The sequence below is a fragment of the Cephus cinctus genome, unplaced genomic scaffold (genome assembly GCF_000341935.2).
Source record: "Cephus cinctus unplaced genomic scaffold, Ccin1 Ccin1_scaffold0670, whole genome shotgun sequence".
NCBI classification, from domain to species: Eukaryota; Metazoa; Arthropoda; class Insecta; order Hymenoptera; family Cephidae; genus Cephus; species Cephus cinctus.
This window is the reverse complement of record NW_014333297.1, coordinates 332,311-359,414: the sequence shown is the minus strand read 5'-3', so window position 1 is coordinate 359,414 and position 27,104 is coordinate 332,311. Positions and strand designations below refer to the sequence as shown.

Sequence of the window (27,104 nt, the reverse complement as noted above, 5' to 3'; positions counted from 1 at the left end):
GAGAGGGGAAGGGGGAAGGAAGACCGGCAAAACGCGGTTTCCAAGAGACCGGCTCTCGAAAGACTGACCTCTGCACCAATAACACATTCTTTGTATACCGCTGAGTACCCCCTCCCCCCCTCTCGAGTACTCCCTGGCAAAAGTGATGCCCCCCTACGACAGGTTTGTCAATAACAACTCGTACAGGGTTCGTCAACGATGCTCTGGAGTGACGATGCAGGCTGATCGGTGCACGGCAATTCTTCGCATTTCAGGATATTGTTGACGCTCCCTGTAATGCTCCTAAAGCGTACGTTTCATTAGTACAGCAGGGCTCTAAGTGCGTCTCTCTCGCACGCATACGGATTAATACACTTTTTCTACTACCTATAACTATACTACCTTTAACTTATAACTATAATACCTATAACTTTTTTGAAAAACTCGACAAAATGGTGTCTAGACACTGTATCTGCTACGTACTTATCTTGAATTAAAAAAAAAAACTGTGACGGTGTAAACGATGGAACGTGGAGATGTATTTACCAGAGCTGGTGCAGCTAATCCGTGAAGGCCAAGAAGTGCATCCAGAAGACACTCAGGTGGGCACTGCACTAGGACACAGCACTGCACTTCCAGAACACTCACAGAAAATCTATAGAATTTCCTGGATATCGCGAGAGCAACGCGAGAAATACACGAGCGATAACTTTCTGTACCGTTTCGAAACACAGCTAGAAAAATTATCAACGAGATAGACTGCTTAGATGATAGCCAAATTCGAGAACTAATCATTCTGATTGTCCGATTTGTCGAGATCCTTATAACTCTTCCTTTCCCTCATGCCGTCCCTTTGAATCAAGTGGAGAGCGTTCCTTAACAAATCGGTACTTAAGATTTGAAGATCCTCCACGGCGGCTTCCCTAGGACATTGGGCGATAGCTGGGTACCACATCTTTAACTCGGGCAGGAAGTTCCTCCCCTTGTCGTAACGAAACCTTATCTCCGGCCGCTCTACAGCCCTTTGCTCATCTCCAGCGGAGCGCCAGCATCTCACCCGAGCTTCTGCCGGTCAGTGGAGACGTTTCCGTCGGGTACTCTCCTCTGCCGGGCAACTCGACACGTCGAGACTATCTCCCCACGGCAGATTCGAGCACCTGGACGTCAACTAAACAATAACAAAATCTTACGAGAGCGTTGGCATATCTATACGAATCAACCCGGGAGCGTAGCTTCTGAGCAGGGTGGTGACTCGAAGGGAACCAGAAAGCGAAAACGTTATCTGTATCGGTAGCCGGAGTCGCCTTGTGACCGTGAATCGAAAAATCACGGCACAACACTTACCCATGTACCAGCGTATAAATACATCTAAAATAATTGTGTGTAGTGTATTGCGCTAAGTATTTTATATAAATGCTAAGCAATAAAATGAATTTATGGGAACAATAATAATTGATAACGAAAAGACAGATAAGGGTAGGGATAAGCTCAAGACACTGCTATGACCTTAATTAACGTCCCAGTGGCCCTGATGATATTTTAGATAAAAATCGAGTACGACTGCCACCTCAATTTTTGGAAAGTACGCATTTTAACGGTATTGCGTAGCAGAACTATTTTTAAAACCTATCAGGAACTATAAAACTCTCCTAGAACTCTTAAAAAAGCTTATTGTTGAACATTGTTCAAAAATTGAGATGCTACACGGGTGTCAGCTCCAGCATTGCAGCACTTTTTTAAAATCTCTTAAAAATGTTTCAACAATAGGCTTTTTCAATAGTTCTCGAGGAGTTCTATAGTTCCTGGTAGGTTTTAACAATAGTTCTGCTACGTAACATCGTTAAAATACGTATTAAGAATACTAGTCGCACCATACGCTTCAGTGCAAGTATGCATAAGGAGCTGGCTTTCAGTGTTGTTTTTCGATTGTGCTTCAAACAGTTCCGAAATAGTTCTCTCAAGTACTCAATGTTGGGACCATAGTTCCGCTTGGATCTATTGTTGAATAATGATGGAAGCTAGCACCACATCGCTGCACTCCTTAACGCAGGCAGGCATAAGGTGCTGGCTTTTGACAGCACCTTAACAGATAGTCTTAGTAAATCTTGTCGAGCATACACTGTACATTTGAATTTAAGATTACAAAAAAAAATATTTAGGCAATATCTGATAAGCGGCCTCTTTCTAAGGGTTGCTCTGGGAATCAGTTGTAAGTTGTGGAGAATCTCTGCCCGCCAGGCTACCCGTTCGTGATCACGTTCAACTCGGCTACGACGGGATATGCATTATCGACGGAGGCGATGATCACAAAATTCTATTCCCGGACTCGCCGCTAAGATTTAGCGCCATATTTTTGGTATCGCCTAAAACCGTAGCGTTGTGCATCTCCCTACTGATCTCTGTTTGAAAAGCTCTGAATAGCTCTCTTTTCGCCACCGCATAATGACGGCTCGATTGACGTCATGGCAGATACACGTGCGCAGAAGTTAATCAATGGGTTGATAACAGTGGGACTCAAAACCAAGCGATGCTTCCCCTGAAAAGTAGCTGCTACCTCGAGCATTGTGATTCTTAACGAGTTTAAACCATTCCGAGTGTTAAAATGATCACTGGTGCAAAGTCTGAACGTGCTGCGTCCACCTAATTTGCATGGTAATGTGTCAACTTCTAAACACGTTCTTGACTTGCACGACTTCAGTAGAAACAGGTAGGATTGTCTTTTGAAAGACAAACATGACTAGCGAACTGCCCAGACTCTGTGAGAATGATGATTTCGACAATTCTGATGAGAGTGAAAGACCTTCCGGGGAGAGATGGGCCCCGGTTGGAGCAAATGATGGGGATAATGACTTTGGCGACGAGTTCAAGTACTCCAACAGCATGGAAAAGTATGTTGTCTTTTTTCTTTGATGATCTTGACAATTCAATCATATACTGGATTTATTTTTTAGTCTATCCTGTGACATGGACAGGCTCAAAGTTCTCGAGGAAGAGCAGGAGATGCTTAATTCATCCCTGATTGCTCTAACTACTCACTTTGCGCAGGTAGATTCATTAATAATAGTTAATGATTTTATTGTTACATTCATCATTATTTTTCTTAGGTCCAATTTCGATTGCGTCAAATTGTTGATGCTCCAGCTGAAGAGAAGGAGGGTCTACTTAAAGAATTGGAAGAGTTTGCCTTTAGGGGAATTCCTGATGTCCCCAGTAATCTACCTTTTGAGAGTCAACGGATTACATCGACTTCTCCACTGTCCCAAAAGCAAAGTGTAAGCCAAAAAAGTGTGCACTGAACACTATAGATATGGAGGTCCTTTTTTCAAACTGGTTGTATTCTATTTTGCTTTGCACTACTACTTAGTACTACTTATGACTACTTAGATGCAATATGTATTTTCTTAATTGAATCTTTTGTTTCTTATTTACACTTTTCTGCTTGCCATCTATACCTTAAATGTTGCTTGAATAAATACTCTTTATTTTCGAGGCTAATTTATTTTTTTCAAACCTGCTCAGTTTTTTGCATGTGATATCCTTTCTTTCCAAGAGTGGCTAAAAGTATATACTTTTTTTTTTCAAAATATACAGGACCTACCAAGGAACAGCATTTATCTGTATTTTTTATGGTCTTAATTTTGAATGACTGTTACTTTGCACTTTTAAGCTGCCTTGCGCTACTTTATGTTTTTACTTTCCTGGCTTGCGTTTGTTCCGTTTGGAGAACATCACACGACAACGAGAGTCATGAATTCAACAGAATGGAGCTGTATGTGACTTGGAAGTAGAGTCTAAAATGGCAATGCAGAGATCTAAGCAGAGAGAGTTAATAAACCAACTGAAGTCGCAATTGGAAGATCTTGAAAAGTATGCCTATGAGACAGGAGGGGCTGATTTGCCTCAGAGCGTAATAATGGAACGTCAGAGTTTAATAATAAGTAAGTTAATATGTGACTGTTGTGAAGCACTCAATAAAACAGTTAATGCTTCTTCCAGATCATCTTAAGGAAAAATTAAACTTCAATGTGGATGATCTCTGTAAATTGCCATTGGATGATTTGCGTTGGCAAGTTGACTATGCCTTCAGTCAGGTAAGATACATAACATTGAAAAATTGCTACCTTGTTCGCACAAGATACAATAATGCTGAATAACTCTCCTTTAAGATTGTCAGTCCACTCAAGATGAAGGAACAACTGGTGTCACAGTTGAAGACTCAGATCGTGGACTTGGAGCGCTTCATCAATTACCTCCAGGGTGAAGTTAGCACCGATAGCCTAGCCTGTACCTGTGCCTGTCCTGTGCATACAAGTGGATCAGCTGCAGCCTCTTCCTATGCAGGAAGATCTTTTCAGAGGAGACCTCTGGAGGAGGAGGATCGGACTAAGACTCTGAACACTGTCAGAAAAGTAATGGCGCTACTGCATATGTTTTTGATGTCGCAATTGGGTTGCGGCAGTGAAAGGATACGCCGTAATTTTAAGAAAAACTCGATGTACAATTGGCGAGACCTAAGGGCCAGGTTAGATATCGCTGTAGAACACGTGCTGGAAACCGTCTCTGAGAGCAATTCTCAAGAGCAAGAGGATGAGGATGAGGCAGTCGATGATAACGACAATGATAATGATTACACCTCTGATTCGGATTCTCCCTCGAGTCGATGCGATGCTAAATTAACTTCTGCAGTCAGAAAACATCTGGCAGTTTGCATTCGTGACTTGATGCAACACGGCTTAACGTTTGATCGACGAGCAACTAGTGTTGTGCCTTTTGTGGGTTGTTTTCCCCAAAGAGGTCCCACGTCTAGTAGTTCTATGCACGCCTGGGAACTCATTTTAAAGTATTACGAGATCAAGAATGGGCATCGTTATAATTCTAGTCCAGCACAAAAGCTTTCTCAAAGTTTCAACTTGGATCTTGTTGGAGAGAGTTCTGTTTCTTCTAAGCAGGTACTAGTTTTGTTGTCTTCTTTTGTTCACTATGTTTTTTTCTAATCTGATGAAATTCTTGCAGAGTTTACTGACGACCATTGGAAATATCATAGCTTCTCACACGCCCTACAAAAGGAGTCACGATTCTCATTTCAAAGCATTCGTTTGTGCAGCGCTAAAGTAAGTGTGTCGTGATATTGTATAGACAAAATACACCGAATGTAAGTTGTTCAGTTAAAGTGTCTTCTTTGTAGCTTAAAGAAGTTGGTGGCATGGTTAAAGCTGATCCTACAATGTCAGTATTTATTGGAAAATCACTACACGTCCTGGAGTTATGTCGTCAAAACAGGTATATCAAAAAATAGCAATTATTCTACATACAGAGAAGCTTTATTCCAAAAACCTACTTTTTCATTCTAACAGGCTTTCAGGATGCTTTTCACACTCTCGACCGATTAACCAGTTACAAGTTCGATTTGCCCGTCGATCTGGCTGTACGACAATTCCAAAATATAAAAGATGCATTCTGAGTAACTGTGCTTCGAGCGATTTCGTTAGGCGATTCCAGTATTCATCAAGACAACACTTATATTCATTAAGAGTCGAGAGACTGATCGTGTTCAGGATTCTGGCCGGGACGCAATAAGATAAAGGACAAACGTAGGTAGAGGATAAATCTCTGCACCTTGTGGAAGGTTTTACTGGGCGCATTGAACTTTCTCCACTTTAAGGAAATGGGTAATAGTAATCAGGAATGTATTATAATCAAAGGTGAAAATGAACTGTATATCACGAAGCATAAAGGGTAAACGTTCGCTTTTTATAAACCTAATCATTTGAAAAATTAGTTCCTTTAAGAAGAATGTGCATATATAATATATTTATGAAGCAAAAGCGCCTTCTCCCTCATTATCCCACAGTAAGAAATGAATGAACGTGTGAACCAATGAATTTATGCAGTACAAACAGCCCACGAACAGATAGGAAATTGATTTTTTATTTCATACAAAAGTTGTACATCCGTAGAGAAGTCCGACGGCGGCTTCTGCCGTCGCGTCGGCAATGCAATAGCACGTAAATAACGTACATTATTGTGCGTTGCCAATACTTTGCATATAAAATTCAGAATAGTATACCACATCGATCTTAGCCATAGATACGAACGCGTCCAGAACTATACGACGTCAATAATGAGGGGTTGGGGGATAATAAAAGTAAAAAAAATCGGCATCTTGGTGACTTCGCTATGAATACTTTTACGACAATATACAATTACGGTAGTAGTGCATTATTCATTTGACAGTGGTGAATCTTCATCTGAGAGAAAAGATGGCGGCGGAACGTTTCAGTTTTAATGAGGCGCCGTCTTTCTTTTCTTTTATTTCGTGAAATGCATTTACCACATGTACACACGTACGTATATATAATATATATCTCTCTTATTTTCATTTAATACGCATTGTTTCACCCGAGGATGATTCTTAAAGGTATTCGTAAAGTACCCGCGCTAACTAATGTCGAATACTGTCTAAACTGTTCAGTTTACTTCTTTTTAGTTATCAAAGTACATAGCAGTCTCTTTGGAATGATGTGGTTACTGGTTAGTGGCAGTGATAACAGTGACCTGTCTATGATGGCGTACCGAATACGCGAATACTTTTTGAAAACCCACCTTATACTATAGTATGTATAACAGTAACGCAATATATACCTAACGTCATTTTACCCAAATATTTTCCAATAGCGTGTCTTAGTCCGTTACTACATTGTGCGCCTTCAGTTACTTCATCTTATTTTCATTCCTTTTTAGGTTTTGTTATAGCGACCCTCTTGCATCTAACATCTAACGTTCATTTAAAGTATAAATAGATCTCGCTTAAGTATAAAAACACTTATATAGCCAAAACTTACAACATGCACGATTATGCCCTTGGACTGCGAACGCAATGGAACTTTGGAAAGAGGTAAAGCCTGTGTCACAGCTCCTAACGAAATACACTATTTACAAACGAACATCAAACGCGACTGCGATGGATGCACAATTCGATACTGAAATTCGTATTTCCCATAGGCCAAACGAACTAGTTGCTCTTTGTAAATGCGTTTGCGCGAAATTCAATGTTGCTTAAAAAAGTTTAGCCTCGTTGATCACACAGTTTAAAAATTAGGCCTAAATCTCGGCTTTCTTCGATAAAAAATTTTCGACAAAAACTTTGGTCTGCGATAAGAAAGCTAACGACAAATAAATGGTCTCTCGACTAGCTGCATACTTAGTGTACCTCTGCAATTGACGGTATGGATGGGACATACCTTGGAGGCAATTAAAAAGGGGCGGAAGGAAGGAGAGAAAGAGAAAGATGAAAAAAAAATAAGAAAAGAGAGAAGCTACCTTTAAACATGAATGCGCAGAGGAACGCTGTCTAGTTTGTTCTCGCTGCTTTCCAGCTCATGCTTGATAACATCCAGAGTCTGGTAGATGGTCCTAAAGGTTGGCCTGTCCGAGGGTCTTCTGTTCCAGCAGAGTTTCATCAGCTCGTATACAGACTTTGGCGTATTCTCCGGACACTGCAGTACGTTGCCTTCTTTGATGTACTTGACTACCTCCTCATGGGTCATGCCGTAGTAGGGCTGAAGAGCGAAACTGAAGATCTCCCAAAGACAGACGGCGAAGGCCCATACGTCTGACTCCACTGTGTACTTGTTGTACAGTATACTCTCTAATGGCATCCATCTCACCGGGATGGCATCCTGCTCGTCGCCTTTGTAATAGTCTTGAAGGTAGATCTTCTGCGAGAGGCCAAAGTCTGCTATTTTCACCACCATCTGATCGTTTATTAGGCAATTCCGCGTAGCCAGATCTCGGTGAACAAACTTTCTGTCGGATAGATAGACCATACCAGACGCGACCTGTCTCGCTATATTTATGAGGTCCATGTGGGAGAGACGGGAGTCTGTGAAAGTGCCGTCCTTTTCTAGACTTCGCACAATATAATTTCCTGGAGAACAGGAACGCAGAAACTCGTTCAGGTCGCCACGACCCATGTACTCAAATAGGAGGCACATGGGACGTCCAATTGCACAGACTCCTAGAAGCTTCACGATGTTTGGGTGATCGAACTCTGCTAGGAGACAAGCTTCCCGTTCAAAGTCCACTAGCAGATCTTCAGAAGCCTCCTCCTTGAGCATCTTGACAGCGACGTTCGTGAATTCCTCATCTGGTACCAGACCTGGTGCTTTCGCTTGAAAGACTCGACCGAAAGCACCCTGACCCAGATCCCTTACGTAGATGATGTTGTTTCTTGGAAATTCTAACTTCTCCAACTTTGGATTTAGTTGCGCACCCGTTTTATGGTACGCGTCGTTGCTGGGTAGTTTGTCCAGGTCGATGTTGACATCCTGTAACGTTGCATTCTTCTGCCCTTATCCAAAACATTCTATTCTAAGTAAAAAAAAAGTACCTGGCTTTCTGTTGGATTGTATCCTTGGTGTGTTTTATGAAGCCTTTGGCATAACAGTACGACGAGTAAAGCACCGACCAAGATGATGAACCCCACGGCGGAGAGGATCATTACAAAAGTAGGCGTGAAAAATGTTTCCATAGTCAAATCTTTCGGGTCGATTTCTACCACCGTCTCCGTTGAATTATCTGTATCGAACAGCAATAAGAGATTCCGGAATTACGAAGTTCAAGGACGTTGACCACGAAGTGAATGTATCGTACCACAAATTGGAATGTCACAGTGTTCCCAGCGGATCAGCGGATCCATAGTGAAGCACCAAGGCATGGGTTCATCGCCGCCTGCATTTCTACAATAATTTTCTCCATAGCGGATTTGCGGAAAGACATCCGGCGGTTTATCGTGGCTGTGCGGCTCCTGAACACCCCAGGATTGACAGTTGCGACCATATTTAGTTTTGTTTTCCTTCCCCAAGTAAAAACGGCCATTGCCCTTAACACAGTCATCTGAAACAGTCGTGTGACGTATTCTCGGAATCTCACAGTTTCATGCAACATTATTTTTAATAATAACAATAATCTTACAAGTGATGAGATCCACATTTATATCAGTCAGATGAACGTGAGAGCAAGTGGGTTTTTCCTTGCTAATCTTGGGCAGCCTCTCACACTCTGGTAAAGTGAAGTGCCCTCTGGATCTGATAAAGATGTTTCTTTGCTTATTGTCTTCTATTAAGGCCCAGTCGTTGTAGCAAAATTGATGCCTCACAGCCATGCAGTCCTCGTAACAGAGTGGCAACGCTATAGAACCTTGACATTGTGGAAATGCATAGAAGCAAAGCATTTTCTCAGCTGCAGATCTACATGGCTCTACTAGTCTTTGTATCAATTCTTCCCAAAGGTCTGTAGTTATTCGTTCATTTTGCCAGCCTCCGGGATTGTCATTGGAATCATTAAACCAGACTTCCCCGATACCTGTGAGGTACTTTTTACAGATCTTACCATTATACGGTGCACAGTAACCATGACTTTCAGATTCTACAATACATCAACATTTATATAATAAGGCTTTGATAAAATAGATTGACTCGTACTTACTGACTTGCACCAAATTGAAGCCCAAAAAGATAGCAGCCAGAAGGATATCCCAAAGCACCATGATATCAGTATCAGTGTATTATGCTTGCATTGAAAGTATTGTTATCATCTTCTAATTCTGGTCTAGATCATCTGTGTGACAAATGCAAGATATTGCTTCTAGAGTGTCTCATGTTACAAGCAAGACTAATGCTTGAGGACAGCAGAGACTTCAAATTTATCCCATACAGGAAACCCCCTGTGACTCATGTTGTTCAACCACACCTTGCCAGGCGCGCTAATTAATTGTTTGCAATCACCACGGCTTAATTACTAACACCTTCATAAACACTATGTTCAAGGAAGACGTCGTCTGCGTCGAATAATGAAAATACACAAGGAACGAAGTGTCTCCGGATCGATTCTACAAATCTGTTTTAAGGATTATGTTTATCTTTGCTCGCGATCGAGGTTATACCAATAAAAATATAGATTTACCCGTATTAAACGCGAAACATTCGCCAAAAATTACGGCTTTTCGCTTTCCAAGTAGTTGCCGTCATTCAGCACAAGATGCCCGATACTCCTCGTTCGCCGACATTTTAGAGAGATCTGGTTATTGTAGATTAAACTATTCGCTCTTCGTAGGCAGTCGTACACCGACACCATCTTCGATATTGGTGTTCGAAGATGTGCACCACGAATCTCTGCAGGTGCATCGTTTTTCAAATCATTCTATTGTATCCGGATGGGATTCATTACGCTCTACAGCATCCCTTTGATCTCGAGGTCTAACCCGATGACCTCTCTAATTAATGGAAGTAAAAAGCGGTTTGGTTTCAAGGTGATTATCATTTGAAATGCTTTCGAAATAAATTTGCACTAGAGCGCATAAAGATCCGGTTACCCAGTCCATTCAAAACGCTTCAGATTGTTTTGATATACTGTTAGCTTTTGTGTTCCATCCAGAGAGGACCAAGTTAATCAGCAATCACTAGCTGTCAGGAAGGATCAGCTATTTATAGCGTGAACAGAAGTAAGTGCCGTGATTGGCCGAGATTCACTGATTGTGTCGTCTTATCCAGTGAGAAACACTGGCAACCATTGACAACCGACTTATGGTTGCTCGTTATAACGTTGCGCATTGACCCGTACTTCGGATTGGTGGACTCCCCGTTACAATTAGACAAGATTTTTAAAACAAATATGCTGCTGCGCGCCATTCAAGCATTCCACGATTACATCTTGATGGGTCCGTGGAACGTGGTATGTGAACTTTGCACTTGCATCCAATGCATATCACGGTTGGACTCTTTTTCCGTGTAATTTCCTCCTATTGACAATCTACTGTTAATTGTTGATAATCGCGTCGATATGCTATGTGTATATATACAGGTTAGGGTGGAGTCGTGTGGTATCGTAGTTGTTTGCGCTCGTAGTGAGGGAAGTAGTACGTGGAGTAGTACTTGCGTAAGCAGAGGCGCTCAACTTTGGTGACCTGATCGTAATAAGGTTATGGGATTATATTCATAGCCAATTCACAACCAGGTACGCCAGCGACACCAGTTTGTCCGTGAAAATATCCGACGCGAAACTACACGAAAATATCCTGTTTGTCACCTTTAAGGAGGAACGAATACGTAAGAAATGCATATGCATATATTTGCTTGATATTCTACTAGACGAGGTGTCTTTCTAAAAATCAGTGAGACAAGTAGTAGCAGGTGAGGTTGACTGTCAAAAATCGCCATTACTTATTTTGTAGTAAAGCGCTTGGCTTCCAATGATGGCGTGGAAAAATCCCCTAGGAATTCCTGTCGCCTTCTTTGAAGATTTCCCTTGATGGCCTGGGGGCGCCGACGCCATCTAACTTGGCCAGCACTACTTAGCGATGGAGAACCACTGTTCCCGGTAGAGTAGGGGCGTCGTTACTGCGTGCAATGTGTATCGTGTAGGCGTTGGCGAGGAGGCGACTCGTCGGGGATATGTCCGTGAAAAGCCCCAGGTTTCCGTCTACTCCGTAGCACGTGTACTGTTGAGACTTCATCTGGAGGAGGGTCTCCAGCCGTCGAATTGTTCCGTGTTCTTCAAGTGCCGATCTAAGGACTGAGACAAAAAAAAGTAAAAAGTGCCGCGGGAGTGTTCCGTATCCCGTTCATCGAAGCCACGTAACGTAGCTGGCCAAGTTGAGCAGCAAGAACGAGGATCAGGAGGATCGGAGAAAGAAAAAGTGACGCCGAAGCTGCTTCGAATGGTTGAACGATCCTGCGGCTAGGCGAGGCGTCCATGCTGTCCGGTTGATTCCCAGGTGCCGCAGAGATCGGTACGTTCGGTTTCTGGCTCTGGGAGATGTACGGAATATTTAAAAGGGACAGTGGTGCGGGAGCGGGATCGGGATCGGTTTGGTCAAGCTGCGAGAAAGAATTTTCAAGATCAAAGGATTTTCAGGGGGCAACGTGGAAGAGGTCGATCACGTTAACGGCAGTGACGGCGACCCTGACGGCGACGACGGTGCTAGTGTCTGCGGTGTTTGTGCTAAACGAATCAGCAACCCTCGCGTGAAAATCCGAGCTTTGCAGTGCATGTGAATAGTGTCACATAGTCACATAATATCACAAAATCACATAACAGTGGAGAAAATAAGTGTGATCTAAGAAAGAGAAATCGTCCTTCCTCCAAGTTCAGTTCCTTGGACGTGAATGTGACAGTAGCGCGATATCGCGTTGCCAGATCGCCGTGGAAATCATCCAGGAGGCGCTGCACGGCCATTGACATCGGGACGCCGGAAAATTGTGAAAAGCCGCGAGGAGCAAGACAGCAATATAAGTAGTCAGAGAGGTAGAGAAAGAGAGCGAATCGTCGAAATGACAGGAAGGTACGTGGTGGTTCATGGATTCTGTATAATGGATGATAGTACGTAGTAGGTAGTAACGAGGACGCGTAATAGGTGGTGCCCGAAGAGGGTGTGGGTGTCTCGTTGTAGGTGCGTGCGTGCGTGTCGTGCGAGTACGCACCCAAGAGAGCCCGGAGAGATCAATCGTCTCTCCTCAAGCGTCTTTAAGGATCAAACGAGTTACAGAGCACGCGCCGTTCTTTATTTTACCGGCAACCCGTTCGTTCTTCTACTTGAATCGTACCGGTTTGTGCGATTCTCATTTTTCCTCTGTTATTGCTAATCCTGTCTGCTTTCCTGCTCCAGTTTTTCCTCCCTTTCCCGGACTCGCTCGATGCTTAGTATACACATTAAATAAAACTTCCTCCGGAGCCTTTGCATCGGAAAAGCAAAAAAAAAAAAAGAGTAGAAACATTGAATTCCACGTCTCATGTCACTCCACGATGACGTTCGCGCCGGATCTAAGCTTAAGCCTCGTTTATGCGATCTAATCGCGACACATCGTCTGGCAAAGACACCTGGCGGACATTTAAACCAAGATCTCGAGGTCATCGTAGTCCATGCGTCAATGGAGGTGGGTAGAAAGAGAAAAAGAAAATCATTCAACCCAGTAACCTTAAACTTTTAAAAGAATTGTCGTACTAACGTCCAAACTTCTGAACACGAAAATGCCGTTTGCTTGTTTATACGGCAGCAATAGACAGCGACATTTTCTTTTATAGCTCCCAGCTAAATCTGTATCATTAACATTTCTCCTTGCAGCCTAAAGGCTCGATTTGGTCTATTCCAAGACTTGTGGTATTTGGTAATGGCTCTAGAGCTCTGCAATTGGTTACGTGGCCACTCGAGTTCTCCATCCTTCTCGTTCCCATTCCCACTCACTATACTCTTCCTACTGTTACTTCTCTTGCGCGACCGCAAGATGCTTCGAACTCTCGTGGCTTTAATAGGATTTCGTGTTTCCACGATGCACTGAAACGTGAAACGATGCATCCTATGCGTTCCTATAGAGTGGACAGAGCCATCTGTATACTTGGCCCCGTGCGGATCAGAATCTGCTACACATCGAAGCACGTGGCGCGGACTCACGGTCTCTCCTCGTGAAGAAGATCCTGACCGAATCTCCGGCAGCGTTTTGGGCTCCCATCCAAACGATGCTGCCGTTTTCTCACACTGACAGCAGCGGGATAGGCAGAACGATGACAATGGAAGATGTTGAATGCACCGGCGTACATCCAGATGATAAATTATTACTGGAATCGTTCCCGAATGAAAATACCCTGAAGATTCCACTAATATCGAGACTGCTAACTTATTACCACCGACGTTACCACGCTATCATTTATGTGGCGAAATCTCATTTTTCTTGCCTCCATATCAATTTCACAACCCAACTTCCACCGTAGGATTTACGAGCTTTATTATGAAGCGTTAATGACAACAGAGTCTAGTTTCCCAATAAAGCATAGTAGTCTACTGCGGTATTAAGGACCTTTTGCTTCCCCTTGGCGGAGCCGTGGGAGGTCGAGGGAGGCAGGAAGGTTCTGCTGGTGCCACATAAATTCAAAGTCCTTTCAATCGTCAAAATTGTTTCGATGGCAGCCCTGGCTCGTTTAACGTCTCCTTAGCTCGTCCTGCCTGCGCTCAGCCGTCCCCTCAGCCCGGAGTCCTCCCCAAGGCACGATTACCAACCCCATCAGCCTGGCATGTTTTGCCTGTGTTCGAGTGGCCTCTCTTGTACTTTGGCATTGTGGGGCGCAGAGAGAGGTCGTGCCATAAGAATGCCTGTCCAATGTGGGCAGAGGCCATTCGCCAGCTATAGAGTAGTCCCTATAGGTATAGATTTGGTCAGGATGGAGAGCCCATTGTCCTGCATTGTCATCCGCAGTTGTATAATGCTATAATTAACCTGACTTCCTGTTTGTTATTTGATTTGGTTTTGGTTCCGCCTGTAAAATCTACAACCTCCATCGGGATCGATCGACGCCATTAAGGTCTTAGCTCTTCCTCGATACCTAAGTAGTCTACACTTGCTGACGATTTTCATTAAGAAACTCTTTTGCTTGTTGTTTCAGGTGAGATCGCTGCCGGGTCAGGACCGAGTAAGACACTTCAGCTGCTATGTCAAACAACCAGCTGGTTGACTCCTGTCTGTGAGTACCTCCAGCCTGACGCACCATCTCCTTTCACATCCCCCTGTGCATCCTTTTGACGTCTCTTCATATCTCATGGCATTGGGCTGCTAGTGTATGCATACTCTAGACTCAACGGATCCTGGGCTCCCCGTGGAAGACGCCTCCGGTTCTCGGTTGCACCACTGCACCACGATGACTGCATAATGCACACACAAAGAGCCGCACCTATCTTATCGAGCACCCTCTTTCATTCTCTCTCTCTCTCTCTCTCTCTCTCTCTCTCTCTCTCTCTCTCTCTCTTTCTCTCGGGACAGAACACACACAGAAGATAAAAATCGAGCCTGCCTCGGGCACCCTCGAGAATTATCGCCGCATTCTACTTTCGTCTCGAGGGCGTCAATAATACGCGTCGCGACGGATCCGCGCGCGTCCGGCCGCATTGCCAGGATTTCAATTGCTCCGGAACTTTTCAATTTGCATTTGAAACGCTTGGCTGTCCAAACTTCTCGCATCGCTCGCATACGGAGCTGCTCGGCCGAAGCTCGTCACTCAAAGTCGACAGCTGTCACTGGACGAAGGACGATAAGAATTTTCTTAGAGTGAGAGAGAGAGAGAGACAGAGAGAATATATTAATTTAATTCGATTAAGACCCCTTTTCTGGTGCTCGTGGGCGATCAAATTAATTTCCTCACTGACTGAGTCCTTAAAGTCATCTGCGGCTCTCGCGTTTCCTTCCACTTCGTCCGCAATGTCTTTATGTAATGTGCTTTAGCCTTAATAATATCAAATAGATGATAATGACTTTACTAACTGGCTGTACTCATGAAAATCAGGCTGGTGAATCGGCGGATTGAGCAGAGGCAGGAGCACAACATAACGCGCACTGAAATCACACAGAGGTGACTAACACGAGTTAACTCGATGGACGCTCGACTCTTCACTGAGGTTCAGTCGGGTCTTGATCTTCCAATCGATGTTCGTACACGATTTAGGTTAGGTTACTTCAGCACGGTTCGTACTTTAAATTCGATTTAGTCGCGCGATCGGCTAATCGGTCGGTTGTATTTTTAAAGATAAACTGAGTTCACGTATTGAGCCGTGTCGGAGAAATGGGGAGTTCGCTTAAGATTTTTCTAGATATATTAACAGGGACTGTGATCTCATTCGCTCCTCAGTGAATAGTCTGGCAAGTAGAGTAGCAACGTCATTTCTCGACTTCTTACACGCCTTCGTTGCTTCATCACTAGCTAGTCTCTTATTGACATTTCTGCATGTTCCCAAGCATTTGACTCGTTAGTCTTTTGTATTTCGTTATTTTATTCCACGCGAAGTTTTACAGCTTCTCGTTTTCTCTAAAGCGAGTTTTTACTTTCAGACGAGTACTGCAAGAGAAAGGTCCCGACATGCCACAATACACGTGAGTATCCAGAACAGGCCGCGTCTCTGGCCGCATGACGCGCTATGACTAATTTGTGTCGATGATTCGATGATTTTCAGTGGACAGAACGACACCGATTACCATGGAAGTAATGGACAGGCGGACAGTCATTCCCTGCACTCGTCTCACCTCTCGGTGCAAGAAGATCCTCTTCTTATTAGGACTCACAAGCAACAGACGTCCCAGCAAGTGCGTATTCCTGCATGAGTGTGTACTCAGGGTAATTGGAGTTGATCAATGTGCTCAATGTTACTTCTTTCGATGCAGGTTACGACCGTGACGAAGGTCGTGCGCGAGGTCTCGCACATGGAACCGGATCCAGGTGCCGTGAGCTACATGTCCGTTCCTCTGATGTCGCAGGATTACCAGCACGCGGATCCTTGCTACGCGGCAGATCCCTATATGGTCAGCTTTGACCATTATGATCCTTACTTGGGATATCCTCCGCAGCCAGGGTGGGTTCCTGGACCCCATGGGATCTATATGCCTAGACCACATTCACCCCACAGTCCACACAGCCCTTCGGAGCACAGTCACGCCTCTCCGCCACACGGTACGTCCTCTTCACTTCTTCACTCATTCTCTTGCCGCGCTGTCGACGCCTGATGTCGCTTGTACCCGAGTGGGTAGCAACCTTTCAATGCCACGAGAGAGTCAATGAAAGAGCTGCTCCCTCTGTTCGCAGAATATCTACGGAAAGGCGCGCCGTACTTGGAGGGTGGCTACAATGACATGGACCCAGGACTGAATCCTGCTCTGCAAGACCACTATCGCATCACTCCTAGTCCAGGCGGCCCTGGAGATCAATATGGTAAATTTTTATGAGGACCTTTCGCATTTTTATCCCTTTTCCCACATTCTTCCTCTCTCCAACCCGCTCATTCGTCCACGTCATTCGCACGATAAGAATTCCTATCGGATTCGAGCCGGGATGTTTACCCTGGCGAGGCTCAGTGGGGGGAAGCGTTATGCAATTTTGCTGACTAGCGAAAATCCTTCGCGGGACATTCCTGCCTCGAGCGACGCGCCGCCTGTTGTTGCCACATACGGGCACGTTTAATATTTGAGACGCGCGGCGACCCGTGTTTCATCTAAAATCTCAGCATATATCGTTCACTTATCTCCTCAGATCGAATTAGCAACTCCTGGAACATGGACGACTCGGGCGAGCCCTCTCAACATCCTCACGGTGAGTCAGGGATCGATTTACTACGAGGCTGGGTCAACATCATCTTTCGAATACTCTTGACTCTGAAAGACCTATTCTATCCCGTTCTGCACATTATTGCCCATTCTAAATCGATCGCTACTGCCGGTCTGCCTACCCTTTATATCGCTGTGACGTAGTCGTTATCGCGCTCACTGATAGCAACCGTTATCTCAATGATATCGAGAATATTGAGAATTATTTTAAAACCGCATCAAGGAATCCATAATGGCTTCTCGCCTCTGACCGGCTCTACACCTTCCTCTAGGTCGTCTTTCGACAATTAGTAATCTACGAATTTTTCTCCTTACAGACGAGGGCAAGGTGGCCTATGGTTTTGTATCACCGTCTCCATATGGACCAGTTGGTTATGGCCCTGGTGTTGGGGTTGGTCCAGTCGCAGTTCCTGGGGACGTTTCCGGCGGATATGAGGAAGGTCACCCAGCGCCATTATCCACGAGTGTTCCACCAGGTATCTTCGAGGACGAGGTTCACTTGCAACGACTACAGAGTCGGCATTCAGGAGTTCCTGGAATGGCCAGCCCCTTAGACGACGATCAAAAGTCCATGCGGTGGCGGGATCCGAACTTGTCAGAAGTTATAGGCTTCCTGAGCAATCCCAATAATATAATCAAAGCGAATGCAGCCGCATATCTCCAACACCTCTGCTACATGGATGATCCCAACAAGCAGAAAACACGGAGTCTCGGTGGTATTCCTCCACTTGTCCAACTCCTGGATCACGATAGTCCCGACGTCTACAGGAACGCCTGTGGTGCCCTAAGAAATCTCTCTTACGGAAGACAGAATGACGAGAACAAGAGGGCTATCAAAAATGCCGGCGGTGTTCCTGCTCTCATCAATCTTCTACGCAGAACGTCCGACGCCGATGTCAAGGAACTGGTGACCGGGGTCCTCTGGAATCTCTCATCTTGCGAGGTAAGTCACGTATAAATTGAAAAATCTCCCTCGGCGAGCTTCCTCGATCTACTATGTCATTGTCAACGACTTTCAGGACCTCAAGAGATCCATCATCGACGACGGGGTCACGATGGTAGTCAACAATATCATAATTCCGCACAGTGGATGGGATCCAAGTTCTTCCAGCGGAGAAACCTGCTGGTCCACAGTATTTAGAAATGCCTCCGGTGTTCTGAGGAACGTATCCAGTGCCGGAGAGTACGCAAGAAAAAAGCTGCGAGAGTGCGACGGGCTGGTCGATGCTCTTCTCTACGTAGTGCGTTCGGCAATCGAGAAGTCGAACATCGGCAACAAGATCGTTGAGAATTGTGTCTGCATCCTAAGGAACTTGAGCTACAGGTGTCAGGAAGTCGAGGATCCGAATTACGACAAGCATCCAATTCAGTCCGCTGTACAAAACAGGGTAGCGGCGCCGGCCAAGGGTGAGTTACTTCACCCACCGATTCTCTACCCTCTGATGCACTAGAGTATGAAAGACAGAGTGTGTTCTTCCTTGTCATGGTAAAGAAAAATCGGTCTTCGTCGGTGGGCATGTCTTGAATCAAGTGCATGCGATTAAGTCGTGCCTTTGCTCGGCGAGCAGTTATGTCTTTTCTCATAGGGCGGCCATTATTTCGCTGTCAGAAAAAATAAGCTTCATATTCGCTCCTCTCGTGCAGGAGTCTCAGTGCGTCGCTTGACAACTTTCCACCACAGAGAGAGAGAGAGAAAGAGAGAGAGGAGCGCGTACGTACCGTGCAACGACATTAGAAAACCGTTAAGGCTAATTGTTAGAAATCGCGACAACATCATTGTACGTAGAGTCAGACTTTGTTTTTACCGTCGGCTTCCCGTCTTCTCCTCGTTCCCACGATTCGTGAAGGCGTATCCCGCGATTTAGGCTAGTACATAGAGCTAAAGCAATCATCCTAATCACCCGAACCTTAGCATGGATTATAAAGTCTGTTTCATTTTTTTAGCGTACAGTTTATGTCAAGGTAAGACACTATTGTAATATTTTCGATAAATTAATGTTACCTTGATGATCAAATTAAATCTCGGCCGCTCGCTCCTTTTATCATTTCGGCATTTGGACACGCCTGTCTGGAACGCACGTATTCCAATTGCCACTCTACGATCATAGATACATACATCACCCTTGATACAATTATATGGAGAAAAAAAATGAGCCCTAATTTTCACACTCGGCCTACTCGATTGTCACGTGAAAAGCACGTGCGCGTCGTTCCAGCTTAAGCGTGGCTCGTGCCCAACCTCCTGCGCCATTGACAACCTCAATTGGATCCAGATATATTAGTGCATTTTAGAAAATCGCTTATGTAGGATTTCTCTTTTTTTCTTTCATAGTTTGCCTGATAGATAATAGTTTGAGTAGAGTCGTGTGCGTTTTCATTTGATATTACCGTTGTTAGCCAGTATTTCGTCCTGATATGTATCATGATGTAGTCTTAGTGATGGAGTTCAAGCCTGGGGTATCAAGGTAAGCCGCAAATTGAAACAATGGGCAATAAGATTGACATTTGTGCTTCTGCGTGCAACAGAGATTAGAAGCACTGCCTAATCTTCATATTTCGATGTTCAAACGGAGAATCCCATTAGGAATGGATATTCGCGTGATAATCTTTATCTTGGATCTTAGTGGTTCCTTGTGAATGAGTGAGATTCCTCTGAGCTTGTCTCGTAGGACCATGTGAATATTTGAAAGCCGCCGTAGCTACGAGCTGGGACGTAAATACGTTCCCCGCGTGAATGCCGAGTGCAATCTCTGAGGAAATGTCGAGGGAGACATCAATTCCCTTAAGTTTACAACGCAAGATGAGGAGTATCCTCATCAAGGAAGAGAAGTTTATTCCTGGATTTCTTTGCTCTAGGTGAGAACTTGGGTTGTTTTGGGGGTAGTAAAAAGAAGAAGGATGGACAACCGGTTCAAAAGGAGGCGACAACGTCGCGCACGACCAGTCCTAGAACGGAACCTGTCAAGGGAATGGAACTCCTATGGCAGCCGGAAGTCGTTCAGTCCTACCTGAGGCTGTTACAAACCTGCTCAAATCCGGAAACCCTGGAGGCTGCCGCAGGAGCTCTACAAAATCTCGCAGCCTGTTACTGGCAGCCTAGCATTGAGATTCGAGCTGCAGTGCGAAAGGAGAAGGGTCTGCCCATTCTGGTGGAGCTTCTGCGAATGGAGGTACGTTGTTGACAGCATCTTCAAAGAGGTTTGCCTCTTTGGGTGTCTGCTGAACGCTGTTGGACCTTTCCTAATTATCTTTATTTAAGGTGGATCGTGTAGTGTGTGCTGTGGCCACGGCTCTCAGGAACCTCGCGATAGATCAGCGAAATAAGGAGCTCATTGGGAAATATGCAATGCGTGACCTTATCCAGAAGTTGCCGTCAGGAAATAACCAGCACGATCAGGGTACGAGCGACGACACCATAGCCGCCGTTCTTGCGACTCTGAATGAGGTCATCAAGAAGAACGCTGAATTCTCGAGGTCCCTCCTAGACGCCGGGGGTGTCGAGAGGCTCATGAACATAACCAGACAACGTCAGAAGTACACACCGCGCGTCCTCAAGTTTGCTGGTTCGTCATTCGCATCGTTTTGCTTTCTCAAGCACAGTTCATTTTCGCCATCCGAGAAAAACAACGGCTAATCGAATGCTGCTTTACCAACAGGACAGGTACTCTTCACGATGTGGCAGCACCAGGAGCTCCGCGACGTCTACAAGAAGCACGGCTGGAAGGAGCAGGACTTTGTCACGAAAACAGTTGCGGCACGTAACTCCGGACCGAATTCACCAAACAATGCGAACAGGTACTTTTCCTTTAATTTTCATCGACTCCGCAAAGTCTCCCTTGCCATTTTTTTTTAAATTATCTTTTGAGTTCGTGGGACTCTGCGCGCTATTTTTGTTCCTCGCTCCAATTGAACTTACTGGCTGCACTGAAAGTGTCACGCGCAGAGTCCTAAGTCGTTTCATAAGGACTCGACACTATGTTAAGTGTAGCTATGATTGCAGTACCCTCAATCGGCCAATGGCAAGCCAGGGTAGCACGCGATACGAAGACAGGACGATTCAGAGACCCAGTCAGAATTCGAACAACGTGGGGCGCCCCACGATCTACCAGTCTGTAAGTATTTTATATCTCAAGAAACGTCCTCATCACTTGCGTTCCCAGATCGAATCAACCTTTTGTTTTCACTTTTGCAGCAGAACGAGGAGATTGGAATGTCCGACATGCAGTATCCGAAACAAGGAGGACACGCGCCGCCAGTGGGAGGCGTTTGCGTATTTCCTGCCAACCCCGTAAGTCATTAGACTTTCGACATATGCAACCCCCTAATTGGTCTCGTACTATTGTTGACATTTATTAATTACCCTGATACACGTGACATTGACCCACAGTCATAAATCCACATACACACAGAGAGATACAATATTTAAATTTTATGCGGGATGACAAAGGGTGATGGGCATTCGCGAAAACATTCTTCCTGTGCACCGTCAGCCAATGAATCTTGAGCGACACACGTTGCTGTGTTCTAATAAGTAAATAAATATAAAATATATAAGTAACGATAGGAAATACTCATTGAACGAGCGCGACGGCGGTTTTTTGCAGCGAATTAAAGTAATCGAAGACGTGAACCAAGTCAATTAATAGCGACGTTGATAATGATTCAGTCAAAGAATAATTTGACAGTAGCGAATTCGCAAGCTAAGGTCGATGCAGGGTTCATTCGTATACATACACATACACGCAAAAATAACACACGAATTAAAAAGGCGTTTTTGCCAGACCAAGTAGGTTTACGTTAGTCTTTCTCACGAATCCTTTTTTTTTTTCGAATATGGTATTTGAAGGCGAATCAGGTAACATGTGCCAAGAAGGGCTTTTTTTTTTAATTTTTCTTTAATAGAACGAACAAAAATCGTTACTTAAGATAGGATTCTATTTAAATTGTAGATAGGTTTTAGGTTAGGTGAACGATCCTGTTAGTCTCATAGAGGGTTAGGTGCCCGAACTTAGAAGATAGTAAGTTTTTTTTACAATGAAATGAAATTTACCATGGACTCACGTGAATTGTAGTCGACCGCGCTATAAAGCCGTGGCGACGTTCGACCTTGATACGGAAGGAGCTCCATTAACTGCAAGACTATAAAGAAAGGAAGGGATAGACGTTAAGTGGGATTGAAAGTGATACGCTCTGGGTGCCGAATCACACGCGTTAACATTCTAACGACACCATGGCAGACACACGTCACCATACACGTTTAGCACTTTCGAGAGCGCGCGGTGGTACACCTACACTTTCCGGAATGATAGTATTCTCGTCTCTGTATTATCATATACAAGTATTCATTAATTGTTATCTATGGTTAACCGAGTTTTTGCTTTTTAATTTATTCATCTAGACTAGAACGAGTTATTGTGTAATGCAACGTCAATGGAAACATGTACATCCTATATACAATTATACATATACATATACATATATACAAATACATATATAATATACATAATGATTTAATAAAAACGTACATCTTTTTTCTGTGAGGAAAAAAAGAAGGAATACAACGGAGAAAAAAAAATTGTGACCCACCATTCTGCATGCCGTGTCATATATATTTTTAAACAGCTCTCTATAAACATATATAACGCGCTCGATTCTCACTTGACTCATGTGGTGGAACCGTACCACGCGCGGTTCGCCATTTAGATCCTGGATCCTGGATCCTTGAGATATCTTCGTCGGTCCTGGAGTCGTTTTTCCCTAGGGTGGCGAGTGAGGATATAAGGGCGAGGGTACGACCAAGTATACGAGGGTTCGTGGGTGGGGTTGTGCGAGAGGATATCATCGGCAGGGATAGAATGCGGAATGCCAAGATGGCTGCCCGGACGTTCGTTGAAACCAGCAATGCAGATATAAAAATAAAGAAAACAAAAGAGTACACGAGTCGCGAAACGAGTTCTTAAAGAAAATCGAAGGCGAGGCAAGAGAGTTAATGAGGAAAGAGAAAGGAAGTAAAGGCGAGCGGAACCAAAAAAAAAATAAAAAAATTAAAAAAAAACAAAGAGAGTAGAAAAGAAAAAGAGAGAGAAGGCCCCGCAATCGCTCCTGGCGGATGCAATGGTACTAATGTTGGCTTGTGTGTGTGTGTGTTGCAGCAGCCAAAACCCGGTGAGCCGCTCTATGCGCAAGTTAACTTGGAGAAGAAAAAGAAACGGCAGTATGAGCTGGGGGTGGGTCAGGGTCAGGGCGGTCAAGGTCAGGGCCCAGTCGGGTCGGTCCAGGGCGTCGGTGTCGGAGGTGGTGGAGGTTCGCAGTGGGTCGGCGATGACGTCGGCGTCAGTACTGCTCAGGAATCCCCGGCACCGGCGGCCAACGTCCCTCCGAGTTCGACAGCCGCGTCCGCCGGCGACTCCTGGGTATAACACGCTCTTGGGCCGGTCGTCCTCGCGGCTGCAACTTCACGGCCAAAACCACCCGACCGAACCTAGACCGCCTGCGAAATCTAACTACGAGGTCATCAGGCCGCCGCTTCGCGTAACTATTGCTGGTTTCTTCGTGAGACGTTCGGGCCACATGAACTGAGGTACAGGGAGGCAGAGAGAGAGAGAGAGAGTGAGAGAGAGAGAGTGAGAGAGAGAGAGAGAGAGTGAGAGACTGTGTGCTTGATGCGTGCGAAGTGAGTATGGCCAGTAAGAGGCGATGGACGTTGATCCGAAAGTATTCTGTGACGCCCAACAACGGAGAGGAGCAACACGAGTGTCAAATGCGATGCAAATGGAAGGTAGATAAGAGGACGTAAAGTTTAAAAGTCGTTGGCGTCGTCGTGGCCGTCGCTGAAGACTTTAAAGGATTGTCAGTCAATCAGTGACACAGTGCGCGGCTGAGAAAGCGGAGGAGACGTCAGAGGACTTTCCCAAGAGGCAGCAGCAGCAGCAGCTCGTCCGACCACATCCGCAGCAGTAGTTGCACTAATGGCTCTAACTTTATTGCACAATTCTAAATTAATATATAACATAAGCGGCCGGGGCCGTGCGATGCGCGTGTACTGATTATACGCTATTGTAATTTCAAGTCTTTTGCGTAGACACACAAAGACGCGCGCGCGCGCGCGCAGACACAAATGCAGCTACGTTAAGATACACATCCTCGTTAACTGGGAAATGCGGGCGCGCAACTATATATATACATATAAAAATACAAATATAAATATATATATACACATACGCGCGCGTATATATATATACATATACATATATATATATATATATATAGAAGATAGTATATTATATATTACATTATATTATATTATTATATTAATATTATATTATATTATATATGTAAACTCTCGAGGCTGTGGGTGTGGCAGGGGACGGTACTTGGCAGACTGCACCGTTGCACCGTTGCACCGTTGCAATACGTCTCTATTTAATAGAAGATATAAGGAAGTCTACGATATGATATCTAAACACTATAGTTTTCGAGGGAGCGCGTAAGTGCGTGATAATGCCAGCGTGCGTGGATGCATCTATGATTGCGAGAACGTGACGTATGTGGAGAGTGCGTAAGCCAGGGTGTATCTACGGTGTGTGTAGTACATCGATACGATTATCGAGGCTAAGCAGAGACTCGATGCACTTTGCATTTGGAATTTGGCATTAGACACATATGGTATACTGGGATTCGTATTGCGCGTGTACAATTATCGGATCTAGTGACGTGCGAGATGTGCCCTATGATTATGTCCCGCATTCATAATCAGTATGCGTACACGTGCGTATTCGCATACGCGAGCGTTAATACTAAGGTGTAGGGATGAGAGTGCCACACAGTGATAGATGAAATTAGGGGAGAGACCGAAGGTCGCATAAATTGTTAAGGCGAGATTGACGAGGAAAGAGCTCGTGTCGAGTGAGCGTGGTCCGTAGGCGGTTACGAGTAACGAGGCACAAAGAGAAAGTAAAGTAACGTAATATCTAATGTAATTTAATGTAAAGTAATTGGGAGGAATGTTAAGGAATGCACCAGCTAATCAAAAGCATCGCCGCACCCTTCGCAATCGACTTCTGAATCTCGCGCACGTCCAAGGGACATCACTCACGTGGGGAAGGCAGCGAGGAGACAGCCAGCAATCGCAGCAGCAGCAGCAGCAACAGCAAGAAGAAAATGAAGAAAGGGGATAAAAGGGAGAACAGCCGAGGAATAAGAAGAAAACCGTGAAAAATTTTGATAATTGCTTATTCTTTGTGTATTTTGTAAAACCGCGTTTATAATTTTCTACAGCGCGAGAGAGACTGTGTTTTCCAATTGTTGTACAGTGTAGCCCGCGTGGCGGGAGGGAAACAATGCTCAAGATTGATGTTCGAAATTTCGGCCTAAGGCCCGTTCAGTCGATCCTTCCTTCGCCTGCTGTGCGTCGTAAATTGTATACGTGCATTGCGCGCCGATCATTCATATGGATTTTCTCCACCGCTTCTCTTCGTCGTTCCTCCACATTCCTCTTGTTCGTTCCTCATCAATCGTTTCTCATTCCTCATTCCTCATTGTATTATATACGGGCATAGGGAAGCGTGCGTGGCTCGCCAAAGGATTCGCTGTTGTTATCCTTGCTACTAGAATTAATGATTATAAAGGCGCAAGGACTGCGCTTCCACAAAGTGGTCTTCTCATTCTTGGATAATACTGTAGGTTCAATCGTATCTCAATAACAAGAACAGAAAATATGATACATTCCGAAAAAGGGGTGATAGAAGAATTTTTGGGTTTTTTTTTTCGTTTTTTTTTGTTTTTTCTTTCGTTTCTCATCCAATACCTTCTTCTATCGTCTAACTATACGCTATTTACTATTGCTACCGATACTTTTACTTATTACTACAACGGCATTGCCATGTACTCGTATTAACGACTGCGTCGGAATCGATCATTCTTGATCATCCGCGATCATCGTCCCTGCGTAAACCATCCACCGTAAAATCGATCATTATCGTTGCCACGTCTCAAGTCCACATGTGCAAATGCAAAACCGTGCTCCAAGGATTCGCCAGGTCCCCTTTCGATGACTTTTGAAATTTTGGAGTATTCGGTGAACCACAGGACGGTTATCAGATTACGTCGTGGCATAATGCATAAGCATACGTCTGCTGCACGTGCGTAACGTATAGGAGAGATAGTCTACTGTGCTGCATAAATATTTAAATAAACCGAGCATAAATAAGCATTGGGTGTACATCTTACGATTAGACGTCTTAGAGGAAGTTCATCACGCATTTAATGATTATTACGAATTAACGTGGTCTGAGACGAAGATGAAAAGCGAATGGAATAATTAGAGTCGCTGTTTATAATTGTCAGATTCGTCATTTGTTTTGTTTTTTTATTTTACTTTTATATTCCTTTTTTTCATTCTGTTACACAGGAAGCATCTTCCATGGCGGCTAGTCGAGCGTCTGTTATCGATATTTAGCAGCTTTTATTTCTCTTATCGCGAGTGGATATTTTTTTATTTTTCACCATGATCAGTATTATACCTATTGTTGGAATCAGATTATACAGGTCTTTTCATTCGGTTTATATTCTTTTTATCCTCGTCTCAGACTACTCGCACTCCCCGATACTGGGAAAAAGGTCATTGGTCATAACTTTCTTCGTGACCTCTTTACATCAGATCCATACGAAGCGGACCTGTTACGAATATTGTCATTTCATTTGATAGGGGGATTTAATTGTGAGTGAAAGTGTGTGAGAGATAGAGAAAGAGAGAGAGAGAGAGAGAGAGAGAGAGAGAGAGAATGAGTATGACTGAAAAGACAGTACTAACGAGATTAGGTTTCATTTCGACGAGACGTACTCTGTCATTAACTTTAACGACACGTTGTATTATTTATATCGCAAGAGTATCGCCGTATATGTAATTATAATAATAAAGATCGAAACAGTGTATTTGAAACCCGACTGACAAGAATTAAAAGGATTTAACTGCGCGACTTGTCTGTGTCT

General features: G+C 44.4%; 3 protein-coding genes across 11 annotated transcripts; 2 read left to right on the top strand and 1 right to left on the bottom strand.

The window, feature by feature from the left end:
• Nucleotides 1-2,355: 2,355 nt before the first annotated feature.
• On the top strand, nucleotides 2,356-5,804 carry LOC107269549 (RUN domain-containing protein 1). Its single transcript, XM_015743529.2, has 9 exons — nucleotides 2,356-2,867; nucleotides 2,931-3,024; nucleotides 3,084-3,251; nucleotides 3,740-3,917; nucleotides 3,976-4,070; nucleotides 4,146-4,928; nucleotides 4,993-5,090; nucleotides 5,165-5,259; nucleotides 5,334-5,804. Exons 1-9 carry the CDS (start codon nucleotides 2,713-2,715, stop codon nucleotides 5,438-5,440), a joined length of 1,773 nt encoding a protein of 590 aa, XP_015599015.1. The 5' UTR covers nucleotides 2,356-2,712; the 3' UTR covers nucleotides 5,441-5,804.
• An 81-nt stretch (nucleotides 5,805-5,885) lies between these two features.
• LOC107269548 (tyrosine-protein kinase transmembrane receptor Ror2) lies at nucleotides 5,886-11,033 on the bottom strand. 4 transcript variants are annotated; one of them, XM_015743527.2, is made up of 6 exons: nucleotides 9,943-11,033; nucleotides 9,466-9,597; nucleotides 8,953-9,405; nucleotides 8,632-8,874; nucleotides 8,369-8,556; nucleotides 5,886-8,321 (listed from the first exon to the last, which is right to left on the bottom strand). In XM_015743527.2, exons 2-6 carry the CDS (start codon nucleotides 9,524-9,526, stop codon nucleotides 7,302-7,304), a joined length of 1,965 nt encoding a protein of 654 aa, XP_015599013.1. In that variant the 5' UTR covers nucleotides 9,527-9,597; nucleotides 9,943-11,033; the 3' UTR covers nucleotides 5,886-7,301. The 4 variants fall into 4 exon arrangements, with proteins under 4 accessions (XP_015599013.1, XP_024942628.1, XP_015599010.1 ...); XM_025086860.1 differs by having other exon boundaries at nucleotides 10,352-11,033; XM_015743524.2 differs by having other exon boundaries at nucleotides 9,466-11,033.
• A 200-nt stretch (nucleotides 11,034-11,233) lies between these two features.
• On the top strand, nucleotides 11,234-27,091 carry LOC107269547 (catenin delta-2). Of its 6 annotated transcripts, none has more exons than XM_025086855.1 (16): nucleotides 11,234-12,319; nucleotides 14,413-14,490; nucleotides 15,307-15,372; nucleotides 15,849-15,890; nucleotides 15,971-16,100; nucleotides 16,179-16,464; nucleotides 16,597-16,722; nucleotides 17,041-17,100; nucleotides 17,432-18,057; nucleotides 18,134-18,521; nucleotides 19,971-20,284; nucleotides 20,374-20,677; nucleotides 20,771-20,909; nucleotides 21,103-21,226; nucleotides 21,307-21,402; nucleotides 23,270-27,091. In XM_025086855.1, the coding sequence occupies exons 2-16, from the start codon at nucleotides 14,459-14,461 to the stop codon at nucleotides 23,531-23,533; spliced, it is 2,997 nt and encodes a 998-aa protein (XP_024942623.1). In that variant the 5' UTR covers nucleotides 11,234-12,319; nucleotides 14,413-14,458; the 3' UTR covers nucleotides 23,534-27,091. The 6 variants fall into 6 exon arrangements, with proteins under 6 accessions (XP_024942623.1, XP_015599004.1, XP_024942627.1 ...); XM_015743518.2 differs by having other exon boundaries at nucleotides 11,235-12,319; nucleotides 23,267-27,091; XM_025086856.1 differs by having other exon boundaries at nucleotides 11,240-12,319; nucleotides 21,115-21,226; nucleotides 23,267-27,091.
• Nucleotides 27,092-27,104: the final 13 nt, after the last annotated feature.

Coding starts and splice junctions, on each gene's coding strand:
- LOC107269549 (XM_015743529.2), top strand. CDS start 2,713: ATGACTAGCGAACTGCCCAGACTCTGTGAGAATGATGATTTCGACAAT. Junction 3,252..3,739: donor CACTGTCCCAAAAGCAAAGT/GTAAGCCAAAAA, acceptor TGAATTCAACAG/AATGGAGCTGTATGTGACTT. Junction 4,071..4,145: donor TTGACTATGCCTTCAGTCAG/GTAAGATACATA, acceptor CTCTCCTTTAAG/ATTGTCAGTCCACTCAAGAT.
- LOC107269548 (XM_015743524.2), bottom strand. CDS start 9,526: ATGGTGCTTTGGGATATCCTTCTGGCTGCTATCTTTTTGGGCTTCAAT. Junction 9,406..9,465: donor CTTCAATTTGGTGCAAGTCA/GTAAGTACGAGT, acceptor GATGTATTGTAG/AATCTGAAAGTCATGGTTAC. Junction 8,322..8,368: donor ACAATCCAACAGAAAGCCAG/GTACTTTTTTTT, acceptor TAAGGGCAGAAG/AATGCAACGTTACAGGATGT.
- LOC107269547 (XM_015743518.2), top strand. CDS start 14,459: ATGTCAAACAACCAGCTGGTTGACTCCTGTCT. Junction 15,891..15,970: donor CCCGACATGCCACAATACAC/GTGAGTATCCAG, acceptor GATGATTTTCAG/TGGACAGAACGACACCGATT. Junction 18,058..18,133: donor GGAATCTCTCATCTTGCGAG/GTAAGTCACGTA, acceptor AACGACTTTCAG/GACCTCAAGAGATCCATCAT.